General features: G+C 35.0%; 1 protein-coding gene across 1 annotated transcript in view; it reads left to right on the forward strand.

Moving 5' to 3' along the window:
- The first annotated feature begins 5,969 nt into the window (after positions 1-5,969).
- LOC110377648 (uncharacterized) overlaps positions 5,970-27,889 on the forward strand; it is a 75,965-nt gene continuing 54,045 nt past the window's right edge. Inside the window, exon 1 of the mRNA XM_021336601.3 lies at positions 5,970-7,259. Within this exon, the coding sequence (XP_021192276.3) occupies positions 6,503-7,259 (757 nt within the window). The 5' untranslated portion in view covers positions 5,970-6,502. The remainder of the gene's footprint in view (positions 7,260-27,889) is intronic.

Consider the following 27,889-nt stretch of genomic DNA (forward strand, 5'->3'; position numbering starts at 1 on the left):
TAGATAGACTACAATTAAACCAAGTAACGGAAGCGCTCGATCGACTTAAGGCAAAACGGTCAGCGGGGCCAGATGGTATTCCTGCTTTTATAATAAGAGACTGTCGGGCGGTGCTAGCGAAGCCTCTATTGCATCTATATAATCTGTGCATTGAATCTTTCTATTTTCCAGAGTGTTGGAAAATCACGCGTGTTATCCCTGTACCAAAGGGGGGGATGGATTCTGACGTGAGTGGCTATAGACCGGTGGCAATTCTGTCAGCACCAGCGAAGGTTTTTGAGTCGACTATACAAAAGTGCATATTAGACCAGGTGTCTAGTTTACTGTCAGACGCCCAGCATGGATTTCGACCGGCTTGTAGCACGGCCAGCAATTTACTGAACTTTATGATGTACGTGGTTCCAAATGTTGATGCTGGACTACAAGTCGACGCTGCTTACTTTGACTTTAAAAAAGCATTTGATTTGGTGGATAATGACATACTATTGGAAAAGCTGGCAGCAGTCGGATGTACTCCGAAGTTGCTAAAGTTCTTTGCCAGTTATTTGAGGGATCGACGGCAGTTCGTAGAATATGGTGGGTATAAATCTGAGCCGTATTATACGAGGTCAGGAGTAAGCCAAGGCAGTAATCTAGGCCCTTTGAACTTCATTATAATGATAAATGACCTACCTGGGACTGTCAGATTTGCCACCTGTCTATTGTTCGCGGATGATCTTAAGTTGCTTATGGCGATTAAAGATAGGAGTGACTTTGCACGTCTACAGCAGGATATAAATAGCGTGGCAGAGTGGAGTAGGAAGAATAAATTAGACTTTAATATTAAGAAGTGCTCGGTGATAACTTTTAGCAGAATGAAAAGACCGCAATATTATGAGTATGAGTTATATGGCACGGCAATGGAGCGGGTAGAAAATGTACGTGATCTGGGGGTACGCCTAAACACCGAGTTAACATTTCGTGAACATATTGTAAATGTTTGTAAAAAGTCATACAGAAGCCTGGGTTTCATACTTCGTCGGGCTGCGGATTTTACAAACATAAACGCGGTGGCAGCACTGTACAATGCTCTGGTGAGATCACAGCTGGAGTGTAACGCTTTAGTATGGGCTCCACATGAGATTAAGTATAGTCTTATGCTGGAGCGCATACAGAATAAGTTTACCAGGTATTTATACTTGAAACTTTATGGGGTATATCCCTTTTATCCGTTGATGTACCCAACCTTGTTCGTAATCGGCATGGTTGGGTACAACAAACTGGAGACGAGAAGGGATTTAGCGGTTGCCACGTATGTTTTTAAGCTGTTGCGTGGTATGACGTATAATGCTGGTGTTTTAAAGGAGATAGGTCTGAATGTGCCTGATGGTTACGTTATGCGACGGCGGCGACCACGGTTACTAACAGTGCCACGCGCGCGAACAAATTTACTCGATAAAGCGCCAGTGACGCGCGCTTTGCGTACACTGAATGACATTGCTGAGAGGATCGATTTATTTTCGTGTTCTTTGAATGATTTCACAAAAACTACATTGTTTGTACTGTGTTATAAATAGTAATAGATGATAGAGGAGTTATGTTACCACGCTACCGCCTTGGGATATTCCTGTAATGATAGCTGTGTTTGTGAATAAATAAAAAAAATAAAAATAAAAAAAAAAGTTATTACTTTATGAGGAAGATCCTACAAGCCGCGGTGCCGTACCTATTTACACAATGGTATAATTCATATTATTGCCTACAATATTGTCTAAAGAGGAAAATCAGTGTTTATTTTGCTAACCTGGCCCCGATCATATCTTATGATGCTGAAAAAGGCATAAATATAAAACTCACATACCTACCTATACTGCCAGCAACTTCACTCGTCTTTAATATAAGTATACCTTGATTGTTTTACTTATTCTTGGATTGTTTAAGATCATTTACTTAAGTTATTTCTGAAGTGATAAATATGACGTAAAATAGGTATTTTTGATATTATCATGTATTGTCTAACACAGCCTTTTATGGAAATTATCCGCCTGTATATAAATTAACGGCTTTGGTGCATAAGATTGTAACTGCTTACTGTAGAACATCATAAATTCATAAAAATCACAGAAAGATGTTTATTTCGAAAACTCAGAATACTCGGATGGAATTTTTTTTTAAACCTTTTAAACACTTTTTCTCAAAGGGCTGCCTAATGTGGCACCTGTTTTGCAAAGGTCTAAAAGCATAGTACGTATATTTTATTCGGCTCCAATCCTACCAAAGTACAAATCTCTCGAAGTCAAATCATTGGCCTGCTGTAAGAAAGGGAACCAGAAGGTACATCGGTGTGTTTTGGTCGATCAAGACATTGCGAGAGAGCTAATTTGATGATTCTACAAAAATAACAGCGCATTCTTGTAACTAAGTCGCTCAAAACTCTCATAAATGTTTAAAAGAACGTGTAAACATCGTTTAAAGTAAGTAGTGTGCTATAAAAAGAGTGATTATCGTGTCGTCAAACGTTTGTGAGTGATCTCACCGGGAGTAATGAGAGAGGTCAAGGCCTCCTACTAACTTGCACAAACACGCTTGACAAACATACTACTTGTAGTATGCAGAAACACATATGTATGTGTACCTGCGCAATGATATGCCTGAGTGATAAAAACGTATAATTTCTTGCAGTAGCAAAAAATGCAGTAAGTTAAATAGTCTGCAGTTGACATCTATGTACTTAGTTAATTTTCTATACCTATTAGGGTGTATCATCGTTTTATTGCTTATTTTTCTCAATTTTAAACCTGCTTTATTTTTTTATTACGAAAATAGTACCTAATACCTATTCATGTCAACACCTTTTAAATGACAAAAGACAAAGGCCTCAAGCTGGGAAAATTTGCCTACCTATAGTCATCCCACTGGACATGCGTCATCGCGAATCTTTTGAGTTGTAATTCATTAAATATTTTTTTCCATAGCAAAATAAAACCTCTACGAATACTTCGGAGTTTTTTATAGGACATTAATTTTCCGGATATATTTTCATGGGATCTATAAATAACGTTCTCGCTACAAATATTATTGGTCCATTGGGGAATCAGTGTGCTCCCTGATGACGGTGATATATTCCAATCATCCCATCACACCCACGCATAGACATGAACGCACCCTTAGGGAACTACTACATGGGACTACATAAAAAGTACCATTTGTCCTTATTCGAGTTGCAATTTTGGAGCAAAAATTCCTGTTAAATAACTGTGATTGTAATAAAGTTAGATAAATAACTAAATGTTAGAAGACTCTATTTGAAAACTTGAAAACTTAAAATTAACTTTATATTAATTGAAAGTGTTCTCTTCCAGCAAACCCTAGGGAAATTCCGTTTTTAGCAACAGACCTTTCGAATATATTATTTATATTAAGGCTTCATCTATACGTCTGTACCAAAAAACCATGACTTTATCTGCACGTAAAATGGCCTTAATGATATGTATACCACAATTGTCATACATATAATGTACCTCTTAGTCAAAATTACACATTTTTAAAAGTAATTTGTTTAATTCAAACTTTATTATTTCTTTTTCTTTCAGTAATGTTTTGTGATGAAACAATGGACAAATAAATAATGGCATTGTACAAAATCATTTATCTTCTGATACCTAAACGAAAACGACTATTTAGTAAGTTCTGAGAGGTGATCACAAGGCTGATAATCTTACACTATCATCATTCAAAATAACATTTAAACATTTCAACGGAAAACATTACAAATGAAGTAAATTGTTTTAAAATTGCTACATACGCGGTTTTTGTTCAAGTCTAATAGTCTATAAGTACATACCGGAGAACATTTATGATTTTTTGTTTAGCGGGAAAAATGCGGACGACAAAAACTTAAGATCTTTTCTGAATAGTTTTTGATTAGTTGTTTTTGTTTGATGTGAACTCATTAACTTTTCATTGTAGCTATTCAAACACTAATAGGTATATGTTTATGTAAATCACATGGGGAGGCACGTGGCCTGAGTAAATAACCGGTAACAGCTAGTTTTTTGTTAAGCTAGTCTGTCCGTGGAATGTCTGACCACAATTTTCACTGCGTTGTTTGTTCAAGATTTGTTGTTATGTGAAGTGTCTAACGATCATGTAATTTTACGAAAATGTGTAAGTGAACTGTTGTCGCCGTAAAACTCATTTTAAATCTTTCATGAAACATGCCTAAATCATACACGAATAATGACAATAGAGCATTGTTTTTCTCAAAATCCTAATTCAAACAATATTCTATCAGATATGAACGGTAACAAGAGGGAGTCTTGTCAATCTAAACAAATAAATCAATTTCGGTGAAGGCACTATTGTACAGTCATTGAATAACACAATAGTGCTAGATATAAGCCACTAGGATTTCCACTCTTTGTTTTACGAACCAATGCGAATCTAATGAATACGGCTTTGTGGATATCGGCTCGGAATTGAATCATGTTTATTTGGAAAATGCCAAAATAAATCCAAATAATAACCCTACAACCAAACTCCTATCAAAACACAGCAAGAAAATATCCAAGTATGCGAAGAGAATGATTATTTGGTTCACTTATTGGTTTTGTTTACGTTAATCAATGCTTTTATCCGGCACAGTCACAACTGAACTACTTATTTATCATCAGCAGCAATAATATAATACAAACAACTGCATTTCCTATCCATAAAAAGCACAGATAAAAACCATAGATTTAACCATATTCCAGTTAAGTCTACCACTAACAAAACATCAAATCAATTTCCCGTTTCACTGGCTCTTTAAAACCTCACAATTACGATCTAGAACATTTCACCAACTGCACAGATGAGGAAAATACTTTTTACACACAATCTGAGGAAAAGTTTCGCATTGGTGTTAGAAGGCAGGAACTAACTACCCAAACATTATACCATTGCCTAAAAAAAATCTTATTCAAGACGATTGGAACAAAAAATAATTCTTTTGTGACATTCAATTAGTGATTGTTGACGTTTTTACTGGTCGGTAACAAAATGTACAAAAACCTCTAGTAGGCTAGGCAAACAAGCACATAGATGATAGATGATAGAATTTTACATAAAACTAGTGACTGAAAAAAATATATTGCGGATTGTTTTTGTACACGTTCATTCTAGAGCTCTCTAGTGTCCATTAAATGTCTTTACCTTCCTCCAGTGCTTTTCCTTGTGTCCCGTGGAACTATAACAGATTTAGTCTAGTGGTTCTTGAGACTAAAGCGTTCAATACACTACAATAGCTGTTCAGCTTTACAATGTTTTGAGGCAAGATGGTGAAATCTGGAATACATGTCGTAAATTCTCATATTTGTTTAATTCATTAAGTATATCATCTTCTATTTTGAGGTTATTTTTATCAGTGATTTTTACGGGGCCATCGAGAAGAACAAAAGTAATAAATAAGAAGACTATAATATGCTTACTGCTAATCCTATCCTACCACAATATCCTTATTGATGCGGCAACTATTAGTAACATGACAAGGAATACCTGTTCCAGTAACTAATTTCACGGGCAACGCTTAAACTCCTGCATCACGATAATTCCGATGATTCTGTGATGTCACCGCCATTGTTTTCCTCAAAGTGTCAACTAATGTCACGTAATGATACGATTTAAATTGTTATCTCAATTTTTTATCAAGTGTGGGTCGGATTCGAGTTTAACCCCAACAGAATCTCTATTTATAAAGTCTTCGTCATGCACCTTGTCCGGTTTATTTTGATCTAATTTAGATAAAATTAAATGTGCAGTTTTTATTGCAAAGGTATGGGATGCAACTTGATTAGCGCACATAAAATTTAAATAAAATACTTTGCAAACAACCTGTTTGTTTCATAAATCCAATAGTAGAGTACCCTTTCCGACGCCATTAAAGTGACTTTTGTTATTGGTTCCAGGTGGATGGTGCAGACAGCGATGCGTTAACGCAGCGATACAAGTAGTCGGATCATTAAAATCAAAGCCGGGATCAAGTGACCGGTGCGCGGGCGCACGCCTCCGCGCCGCCGCCGCGCCGCCCGCCACTCCAGCGCCGCGACCCAACGCACGCGCACGCGCCGCGCCTCAGCGATATTCGCTCCGATACAATACCCAAAGTGACTGATTAGTGTAATGAACGTAATCACTTACTGATTGCAGAAATCTCTTCATTAAGTCAATCGACTTTTATTTTAATCGATTCACGTTTTTGTTAACATTTTCTCTTATAAACGGACAAGTGCATTGAGTAAGTGGAGAAGGCTACATTCCAAACCGGTGTCGTTCTTTAATGGACGAGGTGTGTACTACTCTGTGTGTGTTTAGTAGTTAGCGAGGTGGTGACTGGTTCGGTTTTAGTGTTTACAGCTTTCCTCCTGCAGTAGACAGTGATATACGGTTAAAACGTTACTCGGAAACTTGTGAACTTACCTCAGATACGAGTTCCCTAGCCATAATGTAATAGTGTTGACAAAAAGTGACAACATTCAACAGAAAAATGGCTCGCGGAACGCTGAGTGAAAACGAGCGCCACTGCTTAGACGCAGGCGCAAAAAATCAATCAGAACGTCTCCAAGAGTCGGAAAAAACACTTAGTGATTGCAAACCGAATGGACTCAGAGTGCGCTTCCTGGATGAAGAAGGCAAAACGGAAAGGATGGTCAGTGCTGACGAGGTCGACTGCGCCGTCACGCGGGTCAAGAAAATACACATTCTTAAAAACAGAAGTTCCAGTGAGACCAGCATACTGCTGAGGAACCCGTCTCTCATGAAGAGGCGCTCCAGTTCCGAACGCCGGTTCAGCGACGGATTCACTGACAACATAAACAACAACAACTTGAACGAAAATCTCAACGGTAGAATAAAAACGACAGAGTTTGACAAATCTGATAAGACTGATGAAGCTGATCAAACCAAAGAAGTAAACGGCCAGAGCTTTAAAAAGAATTGCAATGTGTACAGTGTGAACCAGGCGAAGACCTTGACTCCAGAGAAGAAGAAGTCACTACCGCTGACGATGCCGAGGCTGATCGGCCACAAGATGCAGGAGAACGGCCAGACCAGGTCCATCCTGCCGGCCGAGGTGTGTCTGGCTGACGGCGCGTCTGGCAAAGACTTCACTGCTCGTGCCATCGGTCGGCTTTCCCGAGGAATTGGGAAGCTGCTCCGGCGCACCAACAGCGTGCGCATCAGTGATCCCGATCCTGTGTACAAAGTGGCGTATCTCGGAAACGTACTCACCGGCTGGGCTAGAGGTGAGTCACTATTATTTATTACTTACAAATATAAACCAACAAGAGGAAGCTACCTATGTAAAAATTACGAAATACTCGTATGAAATATAGTAGGTCCACATAAAAAGTGAATTTCGGTCGTTTTACAACCGAGACGGTTACCCTAGGTTCGACGAATCTCGTCACGCTCTGTCTCTCTCCAGCGAGTACAACGGCCTGTTAGATAATATTATCACTTACGGTATCTTCTAATAAAAGTGCTTGTTGCTCAACCTTACCTACAGTTATCAGATGAAGAATTTAGGTCAACAAATTGATAGGTCATTTCGCAAAGTGCAGAAAAAGCGGTGGCCCTAAGCTGCCGCCCTGCGGAACTCCGCGTTGCTACATTCCAATGAGCAAATTGATTATGTATTGAGTTGGTTTCAACACAAGTGCACGTACAAATTACAATAACGTACCTGCTTTTCAAACACAATATGGTTGATGTAAAAGATTGGTTCACTAGGAAGTTATAAATCAAACGGTAACACTAATCTTTAAAGGAATTATTACAAATTATTATATTACTATTGTAGAAAACGTAGCAATCACAATATCTTTTCATGGCAACACACGTAATATGGTGTATAGTTTTTTAAAGTCATGTCAATACAATCGTTATTAAGGTTGCGTAAGTGGTCCAAGGCGACTCGACCGAGCAAAACGATCGGATCTCCAAATTAGTAAATTAACTCGAAATAGCGAATATTAAACATTCATAATGCACCGTTTACAGCGATATCTAATTTGAATGTCCATTGCAATCACGAGCTGACATCGTGGAGTTATTTGATAACAACTGGAATAAGTCTGACCTTCGATTAAAAAAAAGTCTTATAACATTACATAAATAATAACATTTTCAACATTTTTTGTAGGATTTGTTTGTGCATTCTAGAAATACTTTTATGCTAGGCTCCTCGGATAAAGGCTTCTCTTTTGTGCCCACCATTTCAATAGGCTTCTACTCGAACACTTTGCAATAAGTAAATAGTATGTAATTATGTATCCTTTTCGATTCTTGGCTCATGTTTTTATGCTAAATATTATACACATGCGTCAAACTAAGCTCGGAGATCAAAATCATGCCAATGTACGCCTAACTGCGTTGTTGACAATATGACACCTTGCTAAGTCGAATATCCACAATTCACACTCGGTTTTAAGGCGCAAAAGATACATAACAGTTAATGATAATAATCACTAATTTGTATTCTCAATAATAAGCTTTAGCAGACATAACAACTGATACCAAAGAATAAAAAAAAATACTTGAAACATTTTGGCATCGTTTATCTGCTTCACCGAATGACAATGTTAATGTAAAATGCAGGAGCCGTATGCAAACACGAGATGTAAACGTTTTTATTTAAATAAATACATGGAACAAAGCGAAAGGAATGTCGATGTTAATCAGAAGACTTTCGTTTAGGCGCATCTGTCATGCGTCGCTGTGTCTGCTAATTGCCGAGACATCCGAAACCGAGAGAAACTAAACAAGCCTTATCATGTGATGATACAGCAAAAACTAACATTTAAAAATTCTATGTAAAGAATGATAATGATAAATCTATAAACTTGAAATAAGTGGGTGAAGATCGCGCACTATTTGTACAGATGCTGTTATTTACATTTAAAGATTTAGATGCTCTCTAAATATTTAATAGGATTAGTTTCAAGGCTGTGGAAATAAGAATTGTTGCAAAATCAAGTCTCGACCGTCCTTCGTGCAAGGATGTGAAACCCACTGTAATGTGGAAATGAAATATTTCGCTGATTATTATTATTTACTTATTTCTGAAGGCCCTGAAAAAGATACATGGCATAGAAAAATTGCATAAACGAAAGAAGGAAGTAGTTACGCTTAAATCAAATGTTCTACTGCATGTAGACAGGTTCACGCAATTGAAGAAAGTAAAAATTCAAATAAGCCCGAACCAAAGAAAGTTGAAGTAGTCAATGAAGTGAGCATAAAAGATTGTGATCAGAATGTGTGTCAACCTGGACACGGAGTTTATTCACGAGTGAAAGCCGCAGCATCTGCACAATGCATCCTAATGGTCTTTTACTTGATCCGAGATCGTTAACATTCTTATCGTACGTGACACGTTATGAGATAAGCTTAACTGCGCACAATGTTAAGATCATGGCTAAAGTTATTATGGTCATTAGTCAACACTGCTGTTTTTTTGATTGATGGTGTTAATTGATCCTTTTCCACGTGAAGCCAACGTGTCATGTTTTTGTTAATTTTACCTTTGACATCAGCGTGATTTCGAGCTACACCAATTAATGATAAGGCGTGAATTGCTTTATTAATCTTAAAGTAAATAATTTTAATTTCTGACGCACGTATCATGTTAGCAACCGATTGGTGTTACTACTTCAAGTTGACTTGGAAATAAAAGACAATGTGGCTACTTTCATTCCTCCTCGCTCGAAGGGCGATCTCGGTAATATGCATTACAAAATGTATTAACTGTAATTTCCGTTTTCTAATTCTATTGAAGGTTATGAGCGTGGAGCGAGGGAAATGTTCGAAAGCTATGGGCTAGCCTTTCACTGTTATTACAATCTTTACACTGGCCAGCTTTTTGTCGGACACAGACATACACAAAAAACATTATATTTCACTTTTGTTTACAGTGCTATCTCCGATTTATCGGTATATTTTTTTCTTCTTGTAAATCATTGAACTTTTTCAATGTTATATTCAAGGTCATTCCTAGAGATGCAGTAGCAACGTGGGTAAACAAATTATTGCCTATTGTGTGCAATCTTATTGTTTTCTTGTCACTTAGGAAAATAACATCAGTGGTTGATCGTACACGTGTAATTCCACCCTTGAGTTATTTGCTATCGAATTAAGTATTATCTCAAGTCATAAATGACTGACCATGAGAACTGTTCTTCTTGGAAGGTATTTTCATTTTTTTTATCTTATCATTATCATTGGCTATAACCCACTAAATGCACGCTGGGCCCGTTACTTGTCTTTAGCATACAAATGAATGTTTATTGGATACACCTACTTACGAGACGCTTGTCAAACAAAACTCGTATGTTTGAATAAAACATAACATTTCTAACCTCCTAAGATATCTGGGGAATGTAAAATATTGCAGTTATTTCGACACGCGGTTTAAGAAACTCGAATAATTTATAGTTCAGTGTCCATTTTGCCTTTAGAATTTAGCAATGATCGTCAAGGCTGTCTAAATGATGATATTGTACGACACGTATGGCTACCGTCTCCGGTCGCAATACGTCTAATTTAATCTTTATTATTGTTCATCATTATCTGATGATATTTATTTAGAATCATAACAGTCACATACTGCTAATGTTTCTATTGTTCTTTTTTTTGTCTTCATCATTAATAATTAATAAGTGGGCCTGATCATTGAAGATGTTATTTATGAGTTCAAAATGCGATGTAGCACTTCACCTGGCAGGTGTAAATCTTCTTTGGAAACTTTTACTAGTTATTGTGGTACTTAGCAGTAACAACTTTCTGGTTGTATTTTGGAATTTTATAGCCATGATCGTTATCTATAATTACCCTAGCTTAGTTTAAATTTATTGTCATGGGAACTTGATTCAAATCATACTGTAACGGCTCTAAAAAGCTGTGATAGTGGGAACAAAATGCCTTATCAACGTATGTGCTCAAACTTCACGTTATCTCCGAACACCTGATATTATGGGATCTTCTTCCACCTGAGCGCTATAGGACCCCATGTTACAACGGAAGCGCACGATTGCTCTCCGTCTCGCTTGCTCCCAGGCTCTCGCTCGCACTCTTTTTTCGTATCGCATTCCAAGCATCATTGTTTGGTCGGTCGCTCCCACTGACACGCTCGGCGGCGTCTACTAAGCCCACCGACTTCATATCTACCATATAAACCCTATCAATTAAACATTAAAGTCTAATTTCCTTTGTATGATTTGTCTCGTATTTGTCCCTAGTCTACTGGTTTTGAAGCATTTGTTAACGCTATTCTTCATTATGAATGTACTAGTCGGTTGTAATGAAACGTTCACCGTTCCTTAGCTTTGATGTTATAAAAGGAATTCTTATTTACATACTGACATCAATCATCTCAGTTCATCAGTCATTTATGTGTAAAGCTATATTTTTGAGGCTTATCAAAATGTCTTAATTTTCTGACGTTAATAAAGTATTTATCAAAAAATTATCCTACTGTATGCTTGAATGAAGTAAATCCTATTTATGGTAACTAAGTACACCCTGTATTATACGTACTTTATTTAGTACGTACATTACATGTACCATATCGGTAATTATGATTTTATGAAGCAAATTGTTACTTTTTACCGACATAATTAAACTGGTATTAAATCTTAACTTTGATAGGGAAACACGCCATAAATACCTACTGATATTAACTTTTTGTAGGAAATGATTATAGTCAATTATGAATATTTTGATTAATGTTTATGATCTTTCGTCTTAATTTTATCGATCTTTCAGATATAAAAAAGTTATATGTATACCTACATCGCACTCATTGAAACTTCATTCTACGTTGAATATAAGTAATCTTAGGTACCTATACATATTTTCCAGCAGTTATAATTTAAGCGACTTCTTCACATATTAAAAACTAGCTGTTGCCCGCAACTTCGTCTGCGTGGGCAATATAGAATTTTCGTTTATTTAATCGTTCATTGCTCAACTCCCGTAGGTGATAGCGTGATAATATAGCCTATTTGTTGAACCGGCCCCCAAGTAATAGTCATGCAAAATTTGATTTAAATCCATGCAGTACTTTTTGAGTTTATCCGGGACAAACATACAGACAAAAAATCCAAAAAACTACATACCTATTTGGGTTCACAATCGATTATGGATCATCCCCCAAGTATTCTTTAAAAAAAATATTCAATGTACAGTTTTGACTTCCCTATCATTTTATTATATGTATAAATATCGAATCTATACTACACGATTTCATCTGCCTACATTCAACCCTTTAAACCGTGACTTCATTCATCAGAACTAATTTAAAAACCAGTTACTCCACGAAATCGTACCTCGCACGAGTACATTCGACCATGTTTCATGTGAAAAGAAAACAAAAAGACATGAATTAACTATCATTTCTGTAATCAAACCGTGACTGGTATCACGTAACTATGCTTTATGATGACAATTAAGATTTTTTGTGGCTGTCGAGCCATGGCTGCGCCCGCGTTGCCTTGCCTTGGCCAAAATATTCGCGTTTTGTATCTCGAATTTTTTTCTTGGGCCTTGAATTCTATGTTGTAATATGCTAAGCATTAAGCCATTCAAGAGAGCAATATATTCGACATAATTGTTACACTAAATTACTAGGAACGGTATTTTTATATTTAGAAGTTTAACTTAAAAGTGTGTAGATTATTAAATTTTATAATTTTTCTCGCTTCAGAGTACGTGACAAGTAGGTAGGTACCTTAAACACTTTATAACCATACAACTTAAATATTCATTGACCTCTGTTTATCATAAAAATAAAAAAAGTGTAATTAACCAACAGTTATTTACTACAATCATTATAAAAATGACGCGTAATAATCGTAATAATTATAGAATTTAACACTTCCGTTTATCATTTTTTGTCAACTTTTTATTCAATTTAATCGTAGGACCAAAAAACCCGTTACCATAACCTGTCGCCTTAAACTGCCATTTTTTGTCTGGTTTACCTTCGAAGGTCTTAAGGCTTTAATTACATAATTTATTTCCGAATAAGTATCACTTTTTAGAACAATCTAATACTTCAATGAAGTTTCTTCAAACAATCGTTGATGTCATGAGTTATCAATATCGCAGTTTATAACTACATGTCGTACTTCGAGCCATCTTTAGCATTGAAGCAGTAATTAATATGCTAAACGCGGCTCAATTAGTTCATAGTTAATTGTTACTTCAATGTGTGTTAGTGGCACAATAAGGAGTACTTTATCGCCTGTCCTGGCTTGAAGAACAGTGGCCTATCAATGTTATTTATTAGAATGATTATCTAACTGAAATTAACCACAGATTAAACTTTGACATCTGGGCTTGATACCTAATAGAGGAGCCCATATTTGTCAGATAAGTTACTGAATCTATAGGAGGCTTATTTACACTATTTTATTTACTCTTGATTTATTTACACTTTATGTACAAAAATGGTACATTAGCGGAAGGTTCTCATTAGAATGAATTTTCTGAATATTGGTAAACTATTATACTAGTTAGTAGTATATTCTGAATATTGATACTAGCACAGATACGGGGTCCCGATGTTAGCAAGCCAGCAAGTTAACTACCGTTGATAACCGTGCGGTTATCGGCACTCGCTCTAACCCAGTTCGTTACAGGTGCAACCGACACATTAGACATATTTCTTTCTTTATTCTATTCGTTTTTGACATACCTGACAGCAGAATTTCACTTTTTATAATACTCTCTTTCTCTCAATTGCAGCTTTCATCTGCAGATTATGTATTCCATTGTTCGTGGTTATGCATATCAATATAGTGTGTGTGCATGTATGTATTTGCACATTGGTTACACATTTCGGCCGCAGTGCGTGAAATTGCGAAATATTATGAATAACGCGTTTGCGATAAACTACAAAGATTATAGCTGAGCAGTGTTAAATGGTACTCGGCAGCCCATTAAACTGCCTCCCTTTAGTAGTAAGGTAGGTAGGTACCTACATATTATGTACACACATAGCTACATCGTAAAACCGTGTAATGTACACTTCCTATAATAAGCGATTACGGTAACAACGCAATAACGAGCGTGCGATAAAAATGATTAAACTTGAAATCATGTTCGCCATAGCTGCAGCTACTTGCAGTATAAAACTCCAATTAAAATATTCCCTATTACACTCGGGTGCATAAGGTCGTTACGCTTTTTTCCTTGGAAGCGGCTTCCTATTACACTCCAGTGCATTTGAATGGGGAACTCTTTTTAATGTTTTTGTTCCCGTGAATCACCTGATGTGTGACTAAGGGGATATTCACCAACTGGTGTAGTTAGTATGAGCAATGGCATCTACCTGTGTAATATTTTAAATAATTTTACCTGATACAAATACACCTATCTTCCTTAAAGAAATATGACGTCAGTTAGTATGAATGTTTCATGATTGTTTTTTTCATGACCCTTTAGTTATTTGTCTATGCTGTGTATTAACTATCATGATTATATCTACGAATAATTCACATGCTTTTGGCACTTTGTAGTAGGTTTATGGTATTGCAATTTACACTGCAGCTACCTAAAACTCATCACTGGTTATTATAAGCAAATGAATTGTATAAATATTATTGTTCAGTAACCTACAAGCTGATGCTGCTATTGTCCCTATCTCTCATTAAAATAAACACAGCTGCATCTCAAGCCTCATAGGCAGTACCTACCCAATATTATGCATGCGAAAGTAACTCAGCCCATCTGTCGTCAAAACTACTGAAGCGATTTAAATAAAATTTGATAAACACATAGATAAATATTACCTGCCTGGGACAGGACAGGAGCTCCTTTTCATCCGGATGCGAGAAGTAGCAGGTACTCTTGGGAGAGCTATGAAATAACATTTTCAAAGTATTTTCTTACACATATAAGGCGGGCCTCGTACGTAGCGCCACGGTTGGTTGCGCCTAGAAAGTAAAGCTTGAAGGTCACTGAGGCAACCGAATGTAATGCAGATTTGGGACCTGCGCGTGCGCCGCATGTTTATTACGGATCACTTGTTGTGCCTCTCGGAGGGACCGAGTAGTTCGGCAGTTTATGAGGTGTGTTGTTAAAGAAAGAAGAAAAAACAAGTTGGGGTAGTGATACCTAAAGGATTTGTTTCTTTATATATGTTGAAAGTTAATATTGAAAAAAGGAATAATGAAGTCATCGCGAGCACACGTTGAAATCGATTTATAGGCATCGGTGACGTTTAATAGCACACTTAAGTACGATTGATACAATAAAAAAATCTTTAACAGCTCTCTGTAACTGAAATCGATACCTAATTGCCTACTTCAAGCAAAGCGAGTTTAAGGTCGCGATATTTTTATGTCCTTCGGTTATTAAACCTTTTCCATTGTTTTCAAAGGTTTTAGTACTAAACGGCTTTTGTTTGTTTAAATGTAGCCACAATGAGCTCGTAAAATATGAGCCCTTGCACGGTTCATGACATGTGTCAACGTCGTGAAGTTATGCGTGAGTCGACTAACTTCTTGACACAAATCACTGTATTACAGTGCTTACGCACTTACGGATTTTGTCGCTCGCTTCTTCTGTGCGACAGATTCAGCGCAGTAAAATATCTTTCACGCGGTTTCAGGCTTCATCGTCCTGGCTCGAGCGTATGCGCAGAAAACCCGACCGAAAAATCCTCTAGTAAGAAAGGTCTCTTTTAACGTTCAAGTTTTATCCTTGAACTTAGGTATGAAGTCGTGGTACAGCGATAGAAGTCAAATGACAGACAGGTACAAAGCTACGCGTGCGAGATAATAAACGTGATATTTTTCAATTGTTTTATTACGTGACAATGTTCTCTTTATGGGCCATTTGAGCAAGGACGTACAAAATAAAAGATTTTTTGTATTATTTATTTAATATCAAGTTTCGAAATATTGATGACTCCATTGTTATTTGAGCAGATTAAAAACACAGCTTTTATCGCGTCAGTGCGCACTGTTTACGCCGCCCGCACATTTTTGCTGACTATCGTAAAATATTTTGTTTATATTCCAACGCGAACAGAAAAATAACGTTATTCTTCAAAAAACTGCACTCACGCAATATTGCATTCCATGCAAAATACACTGACACAGATTGTCGATACTTTGCAATGCTAATTCTGTCATAATACGCTCGATTTACGTGTTTAAATGCATATGATTTTTTCTAGAATTTTAGGTCATGTTTATACGTTCACTGTTTCATATATTTTAATAGAAAATATTATTTACGGAGAATCTCTACGTTGATTGAATAATAAATGAGAATTAAAGGATGGCAGTTTTGATTATAATAGCAAATATCCAACATCCAGTAGCATTAATTGATCAGTTGACACAGTTCACCATATATGGCTTAAATAAGAATCCGTCTAATCTAGAGCAAATCCTTTACAGAAACCAAGCTCGTTATATTATTAGATCAAGTGTAGATATCTGTATAATATAAGATCAACTAAAGATATTTGTACCTATATTTCAAGATCAACTGTAGATATTTGTGACGTTTTCGCGTCCAACTGCAATGCATTAGGCCTCGGCCGATGAGCGTGAAATATTCCTACATTCCGGCCGACGGTAATTAATTCCATCGCTGACAAATATGAATGTTAACGATGACATTCATGCGATGAGAAAATATACGAATACTCGATATTTTACGCTCGTTTTCTTCGGCATTGTGAGATGAAAGATGTTTAATTAGATACGCGGAATTACTAATGATAGATTGAAATATTTTTCAACTCTCACTTGTAGGTAATTAAGATTTGCCGGTTATAATAATGCCCTATATTCTCTCGCAGAAAATGTAACTGTACCGTGATAAAAAGAAATACTTACTGAAATTCTTTTAGTAGATTTTGTACAGTTCATTGTGTTTTAAGGGCTGAAGCACACAAAGTCACGGAAGCGCGGCCTGGACTCGCGCCAACCCATTATGACTAAACTGTGTGTCTTTGGTGCATTAGCATATGTAGGTAAGCCGACACTCACTGCATTTTAGCATACAACCTTATTTACATTACAGGATACAACTAGCTAGCTGGTTGAGTTATATCTTAAGCTTGCCAGTTTCAGTTACGTAAACAGTAAAAACTATTTCGATTTACTTTTAATAGGTACAGACGGTTGTTCAACGATTTCTGGTTAAAAAACATGATCGAATTGAGAAAACCCTAGAACATGCTAAGAATAAGTCTTTCTTAAACAGATCAATTAAAACGAAATCGTTTCAATATTTCATTTCAATAGCTGACTTAAGCAATTATGAACCAATTCGTACACCAAGCCACTCAGGTGCAACAATAACTGCAAGCACTCATAACGCAACCATTGACAAAACTTATTCGCACGTTGGTACGATGTGAACAAAGAGACGCAGGAAAAAACATGGCGAATGAGAATTAAAACAATTTGTAATTGTTTAAATTGTACGGATATTGTTTTTTCCTTATCGATATTGTTCTTAGCAATGCGTTGTTTATTGAACTTATTTACTGAAATGTCTTTTATTTAATTAATACTTGGAATGTGTAAACTTATGTCACATTTCTGCTAGATACCTACCTCATTTAAGAGAATTGTGACAGAAATAAAATCATTACTTTTTAGTTGAAAAAAACTCTAACTCAAAAAGTTATGATATTAATTGTATTCCCATCTGTATAAAAATGATAATTATTTAATTATAAACATTTTACAAAATCCTAGAAAAAGTAGTTTTCGTGATAACTGTGTCAACAGTCTATAACATGGATTTTATGAAAATGAAAAATGTATATACACTTATTTTGCTTTTAATGCAAAGTATAAAGTTTTCAGGTCAATATCATACAAACAGGTAAATGCTACCTACATACATATACCTACATACTCACGTTTAATCATTTACCTACTGCTAAAAATAAAAATATTAATTACAGAGACACGTGTTTAATATAAAACACCATTAAATAGCAATAGTACCGCAATAAAAACACAATTATTGATGATATTAATTACTTTAAGTACAAGTATAAAACTCGTATGAATTTCGTAATATTTTACGCAAGTGCGTTTCATAACCTTTATTGAATTATCGTGGTTTACTGTCTGTTCTTATGTAATAATCGGCTAAAGAACGATATGCATTCTTAACGATGTTATAATATTAACACGCGAAATACTTAAATGTACCTTCAGATCACCTGTTTATAGGTTAAGTTAAGGATAGTACATTTTTTCACATAGGAAATGGTGAAGCGTGGGCATTTTGGAGGCTGTCATTTGTAAATCTTGACGTTCCAAAAGTGTCATTTTGTAGCCAAGTTTGAATAAATGATTTTGCATTAAATTGCCAATAAAAAAATATTATTATGTATTTATTTATTTATCAAACTTATCACTAACATTACAGATAATTACAATGTAATGCGTTAGTGAGGCACTTATCTAACTTATTACAAAAATAAAATAAAAATATAATTAGAAGAAAAGAAAATTGAACATTATTATAAGAAAATTAATGAATTTCTCATAAACTAGTTTAACCAATTCGGAAACAAACAGGTAAACTAAAAACGCCTTATAAGACGTAACTTGTTCACGATTGAAGCCCCGATGCAATCAGTACAGGCGAGTGCACCAGTGTGCAGTTGTGCAGGTATCGCGCCATCTAGCGTTTAATACGAGTAACACCGCGCGAGATAATTATACCAAGCAACAAGATCAGTATATGTAACAGTAAGGTGGATTACTTGGTGATACGAATTATAAATATGTTTTGTTTACCTTTCAGTGTAACGTTTAAGAATTTCCCATACTTTTCTAGATAAGAAAATTATGACCGCAAATAGAGTACGTTTACTGTAATCGCTCAGTTTTTCTGTGAAATATGCGAATCAATATTCAGTAAATTATTATTTTTTTTATTGCCAAGGCACTTCTAATTGGAATCCACCTAATTTCGGAAACTTCCTCTCTTTCTAAGTAGACCTATTAAATGTGCACTAATAATGATTTTCATCTGTATTTCCAATTCTCAAAAGGACCTTTACCTTACCCAGTTCAATATTACTTTTCTTGCAAAAGAGGACTTGTGTCGGGAGTCCGGCTGTAATTCCTACTGCACGTGCTTACTTTCCAGCACATGAGTTTATTATAATAACAATGTCACAGAGTAAAGATAACAGCACCAGTTTGTAAATAACTCGCTTAGCTACAGTAATTATGATACTGCAGCTTAATATGTATTTGACTACTCTGTGTTAGGGTGACGACGGGGTTACGCGATAAGATAAACGAACATGGTTGCTTAGTGTCATCTGTCACCTTAAGATATTAATTAATTATTATTGTAGGTATGTCTGTCTTGTAAAAATAGATTTATCTGTACTTTAATTAAAATAATGTTTGGCTGGTAACAGTTTGGAATAATCCAATTTACATTTTTGTCGGAGCAGCGATTGATTTAAAACAACAAGACAGAGTGCAAATGCACTTGCAAAATATTTTTTTGCATTACTTTCACAAAATTTTTAAGTAGTTTTTCTTCAAAATATTACCTCCGAATATAGTTTTGATTACCATACACCATTGTGTGAGACGAACAATCTATCATGTAAAACCGTTACATAATTAGCACTCTGCTGAAATTAATCTGTGGACCGGTAGCTACGCTGCGCCTGCGACGCATTCAATCGATTTCACGGTGACTGCAGCTCATACTCGGTTTTATTCACTGATAAGCTGGGAATGTTGGTATAAAGTACAAAGATGGAGAGTTTTCAAGGTTACCTAGGTACTGTTGATTAAATATATTATGTAAGTACTATATTTGCTGCATTTTTTTTGCATTGTGAAGGAACCGTGACACCGTGTCATGTTTTCGCATGAGAGAATATATTTTATCTAACTGTCTATCATTTTTTTCGCATTATTGTACATAAATAAAAATAATAATATGTTATGATGATTTCCTTTAAAACAGTTTTTTCCGCTGACAAGCTTCGCCCTACAATGAATGAGCAATACTAAATTCCGAATGTTAGTGTATTATGAATCGTCCTTGACTGTCGAATTAAATGCAAAGACACGAAGGGCAAACCAATGAAATATTCTTTGTTAATAATAATAATGTTTGTTGATGATATTTTTACCTGGATGTAATAAAAATATTTTTGCTAGTCACTATGTATTTTTAGGTCAAATAAAACCCTGCCAGCTAATTTATTTTTATTGTTTATAAGTTATAAATCATACATAAATAATATTTTCTTGAGTTTTTCTTCTTGGTGTAATGATTTCTTGTGAAATCTATTGTTCCTTCATCGACAAAACGATATCTTTAATCGCTGACATCACAATTAATTCAAATTAATAGTAATTCTATAAAAATAGCGGATAATAATAGGATCTCACGATTGTGAAGCTATTTAATTGCTATTTAACACCATTTAATGGTAGTTACATTGAATAAATAACACCTTCAGTAGGTTACTGAAGAAAATAAATGAAAAATAATGATCAACAGTTATATATAAAAAAAATAAAAATAAAGAAAAATATATTTTTTTACATCTGAGAAAAATCGTACATTATTTTATGTATTTTCTTATTAAGGTTTAAATCACTTCAATTCTGAAACAATGCAATATTTTGAATTAGCATAAATGATAAAAGATAACATTAGTCTCACTCGTAATATTTATTCGAAATGATAAGAAACAATGATATTTTATTTTGAGTAATTATGCATTCATAAAACGTATTCAACAGTACAAAGGTATTACAATATTTAAATTGATGCATCATCATTATTCAGATAGGTATATCAAGTACCTATGGGTCATTGACGAAAACCTAAAAAATAAATTGATATAAATCGACTAGGTAGGTACCTAAAATGGATATAAATTGTTTTATTTTTGATTTTAATAAGTCCCCAAAATCAAGCAAATTAAAAAATCTATTCAGCTTTGCGGTTTCTTCACCTTGACTTCGACGAGTTTTTAATCGAATCATTCTCATTCAAACATCTACTTTAGCATCATTAGACAAGGTCTGTAATTGCGTGGCAGAAACCTAGGCTGGACACGAGACAGGCTAAACTAGTTATACAATGATGTTCTATACTTGTGTTGTTTGGGATTTAGACCAGTTTTTAAGGCAGAACATTAGCCAGAGCCACATTTTCGACAGATTGTCAAAAAAACGATTGATAAGAAAACAATTTTAAAGCTTTTTCGACCTGTGTTAAATGCCTTATAAAAAAATAACATATTGATCCAAACCACTTTGATCAAAACAAAATATTTATCTAATATTTTTCTTTTTACTTAACTAACAGAACATAAAGTGTAACAGTTATTAATGATCTTATCAAATTTTCCCACGTTTATCAAATACTACTTCACAATCATCAATGTAACCGACGATAATGATAAGAGACTTTATTCATTAGGTATGTTAACGTCATCAACACAAACTTACTGAAAAAAAAAATGGTTAAAATATTATTTCAAAACCAAGCACCTTGTCCCTGTTTTTCCTTGTAGGAAACTGTACCTACTGAGATGGGGAAACTTTCAGTTCATTTAATCACAAAATTGCAATAGTGCACAATTCTTTCAAACTGACTGATTCTGACTCGGTTACGACGATTGGAAAACAACAACATAAGTAAACACGAGCCGGCAACAAGTTGTTACGCATGAAGGACGGGCTGCTTGCTGTTTATTTGCGAACATTATACCGCGGGGGTACTTGGAACGTGACGTTTGATAGATTCAGTGAATTTACGATGTCCCTTCAGATGATGGAAAAAAAATCGAAAAGGGGAGGAATAAAAAACACTTTTAAGAACATAGTTTTGCCATTTTTCTTCAGCAAATTGATACATTTCCTGTCAATATCTATTATCATAATAATTCCTTAACAGCTTAGGTATACGTGCGTATAGGCGTGTTTCTATTTTGTCTCAATAACATTAATCGTTTGATAATGATATGATTGTCTAGTGACGTAATTAATTTATCGCTTAATTTGCATATCATGAATCAATGCTGATACTTATAAAGCTATTTTTTCATCAGGCTTTAGTCACAAGTTATTTAAAGAGATTGCTGATTCAATATTAAAAAATAACAAGTACCTACACTGAATTTAAAACCCTCTGAAATAAAATCACTGCTCAAACTAACATCAAATACCTTAGTAAATCAGTATCTTGTTACCACTATTTGATTAAGGCCCTTATTTAAATAGGTTCTCAAATCAAGAATCGCCTTCAAATCATTACCAGCCACACAATCAAAGACACCCCTCTTTTTACTTCGAGGGTAAAAAAATACTATGGACTTCAACTCTCGACCTTACATGAACGTTCAGACTACATAGACTAGCAAAAACCACAATAACACACGTTACACATTCGTGATATAACAATCACCGAAGCTCCAAGTCCGTACGTAACCTTAGTTAATCGCACGTGATCGCAATACGTGGAGTTCACGCGATCTTCCAATCGAGTAACAAATCAAAGCTCTTCGTGAGACGTACTCAATTGATTCCTGTTTCACGCGTCAATTGGTGAACACCCTCTTTGTAGAATAGACGAATAATACTGGCCAGTGCGAATGGACGGATGGTTCCGTAACGTTGTGAAAATCTAGCAGAAATAAGCAAAAAAATATCTTTCAATAATTTAACTATTGTTATCACGGTGAATGAAGTAAGGTCCGTTTTTCCCCTTTAAGTTTAGATCTCTAAAATCTCGTGAAATAACCCTAAAATGTCCAACAGACAGCGGACTGTCCTTTTCAGACGTGCTTTAAAATTCCAGACAGAATTTACTTGCCTTAATCAAAATTGAAATCTCCAGCCACTCTCTGTGACAGCTCTGATAAATGTTGTTGAACAACTCAATTATATTCTGAAGAACCCGACTAAAGGCTGCTTTAACTTCTCAACTTTTATCTATGTCAGAAGAAAAATAAAATAAAGCACCTTGTCACGTAGACCTCTGAAGTTTTTACAATAAGGTCTGTCGTGCAAAGTTATGAGAAAATATTCGTGTTTTTTTCGAATATTGCTGTCACGTAGCGATGTTGGATTGTAATTAAGTGAGGTCTGGTGACCTGGCTCACGTTACAGAGGTCACTCTGATAATTCTCAGTGACAGGTCACGTCAAGTGTGATAGGATGATAGGAAGCATGATCGGAAAATTATACTTGACCTTGCTTCCGAAGGTTGAATTTTTGACAAACCTTTAAGATAACGTTAAAACTAGTTTTATTGTTTTTCTAGGAAAGTATTGAGAACTAAGCCTATTAAATAAATTAGTGCTCATTATAATTGTAAATGATCCTTAATTGTTTTTTTTATGTTTGCTAGTCCTCAAATCATTGGGCAATACTGTTACGATTCATAACTTATATTATTTCCTAAACTATTCGTTTTATATTGTCAGATATCTGATCTTGGCAAAATTTATAAAAAAACACATTTTGGAAAAATACAAGACTGTACATGATTATATCATCGATTTGTTTGTTTGTTTTAACTTGAATGGCTTATTTACATAAAGGTCACTCCGCTAAGTAAACAGTCATTAATTTTATTAAGACAACAATATCAAATAGTATTAATGTACCATAAATTAGAGATAAGTATGTGTTCGGTCAGGTAGCTACCATTTAGAGTCAACAGGTATAGCTTATATCAAGAGGTTTCCAAAGCATATTACGCATTTATAAAAAATCAAATTTCTTAGAAAGTTTAACAGTTTTAATATGTGTTTACAATATTGATACTAATTTATTATCAATCCACGTGGATTAAAACGAGATCACAACAACACTTATCTATGCTAAAAACCGAAATATTTCTGATAACTAAATATTTAGGTATGTATATACGCAATAGAATACCACTGTAGTGGCTTGCGATTAACTTTTATCTTTAATTAGTTTGTGATTTAGAACACGATATGATTAAGACAATATGATTGTACTAAAAAAGTACTGGCTGCAAGTGGAGCATATTTTCTTTTTTTTGTTTTCTTATCGGGTAACCTCAACCTAATTATAAAATTAGCTATCTCTTAAATACGTATGTCTCCTTGTAATTTTCCTTCCTTGTATGATTAATTTTATCGTCTTTGTTTTCGTTTGCACCTGTATGGGAGGCGTTATTTTCAGTAGGTATATACATTCAAGAATTAAAACGTAATTAAAGATGATTGCGGGCATTCAAAAATATACCTTGTACTAGAGTTTGCAAGGTTGAATAAGGTCCAATGTCCTTTATTGCACAATTAAAGGATTAATTAATTTTACAAAAATAAACTTCGTCACTGCATTTTCTGAATACCACAAAATGACAGGCTAATGATGAATTGAAAAGGGTAAAGTCCTGTAATGATTATGATTTGGAAATGATGAAATAATTTGTTCATAATAAAAAATGGTACTTACAAATGATTCATGTGAAGGCAATGACTTCAACAATGACAAATTCACTAATGATACAACAAATTGCTTGTATTTACTTGAACACATAAATTGTAATAAATCTTAGATTTATGCACACAGCACATGTTACGAGTAACGTCACATTTGCTCAAAATAATTCGTAACGTTTTAACATTTACGTTATTTTAAAATGTCTGGTACTTATAAACATTTAAAGATCTTTATATGATGATAAATTGTCGTGTACGTACGTGAGTGCTTACAGATTTTATTTTAAGAAATTCTTAATTTAACTATGATCCTTGTTGTTACCATGCAAACCTATTTTATATATTTTAAAGTATGCTTTTTGTATTCTGTTACGCACACAGCACATGTATTCTGTTACAATCCTTATAAATACGGGATATGACTATCATTATTCTCTGGAAGTTAATATTGTTTTACAAGTAATTTGCAATAACCTGTCATTACATAAGATTGTCAAAAAAATTAGTTATTGCTGTTTTGCAGGATTTCCTGTCACAGATTTTTTACCAACTGAGTTCATATTTGCCTTCAATAACAATAGCAAAGCATGGGAATTGTCAAACTATGGGAGGAATATTTAATTTGAGCAGAAAAACAGTTTTTTGCACTAAAATGTACGGCGAGCTGTGACGCCAATATTCCTGGAAATTCTATGGCCGAAGTTCAATATTGTGAGTCAATATTTGGGAAGCCAAACAGTGTATTAACAGAGCAATTAGTTATATCACAGTTTCTATATGAAGAACTTATGGAGCGTTTTACGTCAACGCGAGATTACTCATGATGCAAGCAGATTATCTGCACTATAATCTTAAATTGGAATTTTTTCATAAGCTGTTATGGTGTTCTAACTCCTTATCTGTCTGGGGATTACAGGCATTTCTCAGTTGTCTGACGTCATCGTCTGGTCATCGACAGACTATCTGTGTTTACTGCAAACTGACGTCATGACCAGACCACCCTGTGACTTCGCGTGTTGTCATTTTGCAAATGTACGGCAGTTGCGAGTGTCATTATGAAATGACTTTGAAGAAGAATTTTAGAATGTTATTGTTCCTTACTCTGCGGGAATATTACGAAACATTTTTCTCAATGATGCAGTTTTTCTACTCAATTAAGAGAGATTAAGATTTTTTCTGCAAATGTAGATGTAAGATTTAAAGACCTCTGTGATTACAAATCTTGTCTACTATTATATCTGTTACTAAGCGAATTAACATATGAAAATTATTTTAATTAAAATCTTGACACGTGTAGAATGTTCTCGAAAACATCAATCCCTGAGAATTATTACTAGAAGCCGTATAAAATTTTGATAGGTACATATAACACATCTCGAATAAACTTAATATAAGAGCTACTGCAGATTATGTTTATATTATATTCGGTCCGTAGCCAAAATAATCAAACTCTAAACATGCATTCTTTCGTAGAGTTATCAATAGACAATCAATTGTTCATTTGATCTTCAAAACTATCAGCCTTAGCTATACAAATACCTATGACAAAAATAAATATTAAAATATTATTCTTCAAACAGGTACTTAAAGTGCCATTTACCCTGTATGGTGCACATGGAATTTTTACTCAAGGAAAGATAAACAAAAAACCGGTGAAACGAGGAAGCGGTCGGCAGAAACAATTACTCTTTTAGACATAAGTGATGCCCTTTTCGTCGCAATAAATGTCGATAATTTCTTCTTGTGAAGCGAGCGAAGTGAAAGTGGACCTTGACAGGACTCGTCACATTCCGAGATTCGATACCTGTTAAGTGTGAAAGGCGGTGGCCTTGCATTCTGACTGTCAGGACTTTGAGGAACACAGGAAAATGAGTTGTAGGAGACAGGATAATGATAAATACCAAGGATTTTTTAGATTGCCCTTATTTCCGCATGGTGTGTAGTAATGGATGTTAATACGGCGAATTTGTCTGACAGGGAACAATTGATGGGTGACCCCTTTAAATGGCACGACACGCAAACGTGGAGTTAATAGTACCTACAATTATACTGTTGGAATGTCAAATCTGTATAAATGTAATTAAATTCGCGTGATAGTTTTTTTTGGTCCTGACTTAATTGCTTAATTAAACATTGATGAAATACCTATAATCAAACCATTATTTAAAACAGTCATAACAGTATATTCGAGCTGAGCCAGTCCTAAAACTATTACAATTTTAAATACAAACATTATTTGTAAAGAAGATTAGTACTGAAAGCTTTTACATTAAAACATGGCGGACGGGCATAATGCATCATATCAGATTTAATTTCTCTAATGGACTCAATAACCTGATGGGAAAGACAATACATTTGAATGGGGCATACGATACGCCATGATATTGTCCCATAACACGTGGGTATGTTTGTTCACCCTGGGGTTCACCTTGATCTGTCCTTGTGAGGAGGTAGCATGGGAATTCTATGTAGTTAGTAGTGAATAGGATCGTTTGATCGCAAATGATCATCTGGTTGGCACTAATCGATTATTTGATTCGATAGCACTACGCTACACTACCCTTTTCAAGTGTCTCAGAGTGTGAAGGCGTGAAGGAGTTAGTTTTAACGCACTAATGTCAGGAACTACTGGTGTAATTAAAAAAAAGCACTATCAGTGTTAAATTGATCATTTATCAGGTACGTGAAGTAGTTACTACTGGCGCGGGAGAAACTATTGATAGCTAGTAATTAGCAATTTTTAATCATTAACAACATGTTAATGAGCTGTTAAGCTTATCGACATCAAAAACTACCTACATCTGTGTGTGGTGCCCCCACATGATTCAATACAAGATCCTAACATTAATATCCCAACATGCATCTACACTAGAGTGCATAAAACTGAGCTGTGATAACAAAATAGCTAGTTATGTAGTTTGCTCGAGCCGGCACTCGAACCCGTTACGTTTAACGGCCGGGAGCGCCGCCCACCGCGCACCGCTTAATCGCCAACATTGCAATCTGAATTAACTTAACTTAAGCTGTAAGAGTTAAGTGATTTTAACCTACGATTGCTAATTATTGAGATAATCTAGGTATCTGGTTATTATGAGATTATTAGTTGATTGTGATAGATAATTTTGTTTTTGTAAATAATTGATTGTAGACACAGATATTTCAATTAATTGTCACTTTATCCATTTTTGTCTGGTAGTTTAAATTCATTCTTTTGTTTATAAAAATATGAACATTAGAGTATTTCACTACGTTATCCTTGTAAATGTAGACCAACTTTCTTTCGTATTGTTTCCGCAAAACCATCGGCTGCCAACTTTTCTTCATTAATTCTGCAAATAACACAAGAGATGCCAAAGCGTGCAGATTGTATCCCAGATTCCGTGCACGTAAGTGTATACACCTGATGGGTTTCACTTTGCCAAC

This window comes from Helicoverpa armigera, chromosome 5 (assembly GCF_030705265.1).
Source record: "Helicoverpa armigera isolate CAAS_96S chromosome 5, ASM3070526v1, whole genome shotgun sequence".
In the NCBI taxonomy this organism is placed as follows: Eukaryota; Metazoa; Arthropoda; class Insecta; order Lepidoptera; family Noctuidae; genus Helicoverpa; species Helicoverpa armigera.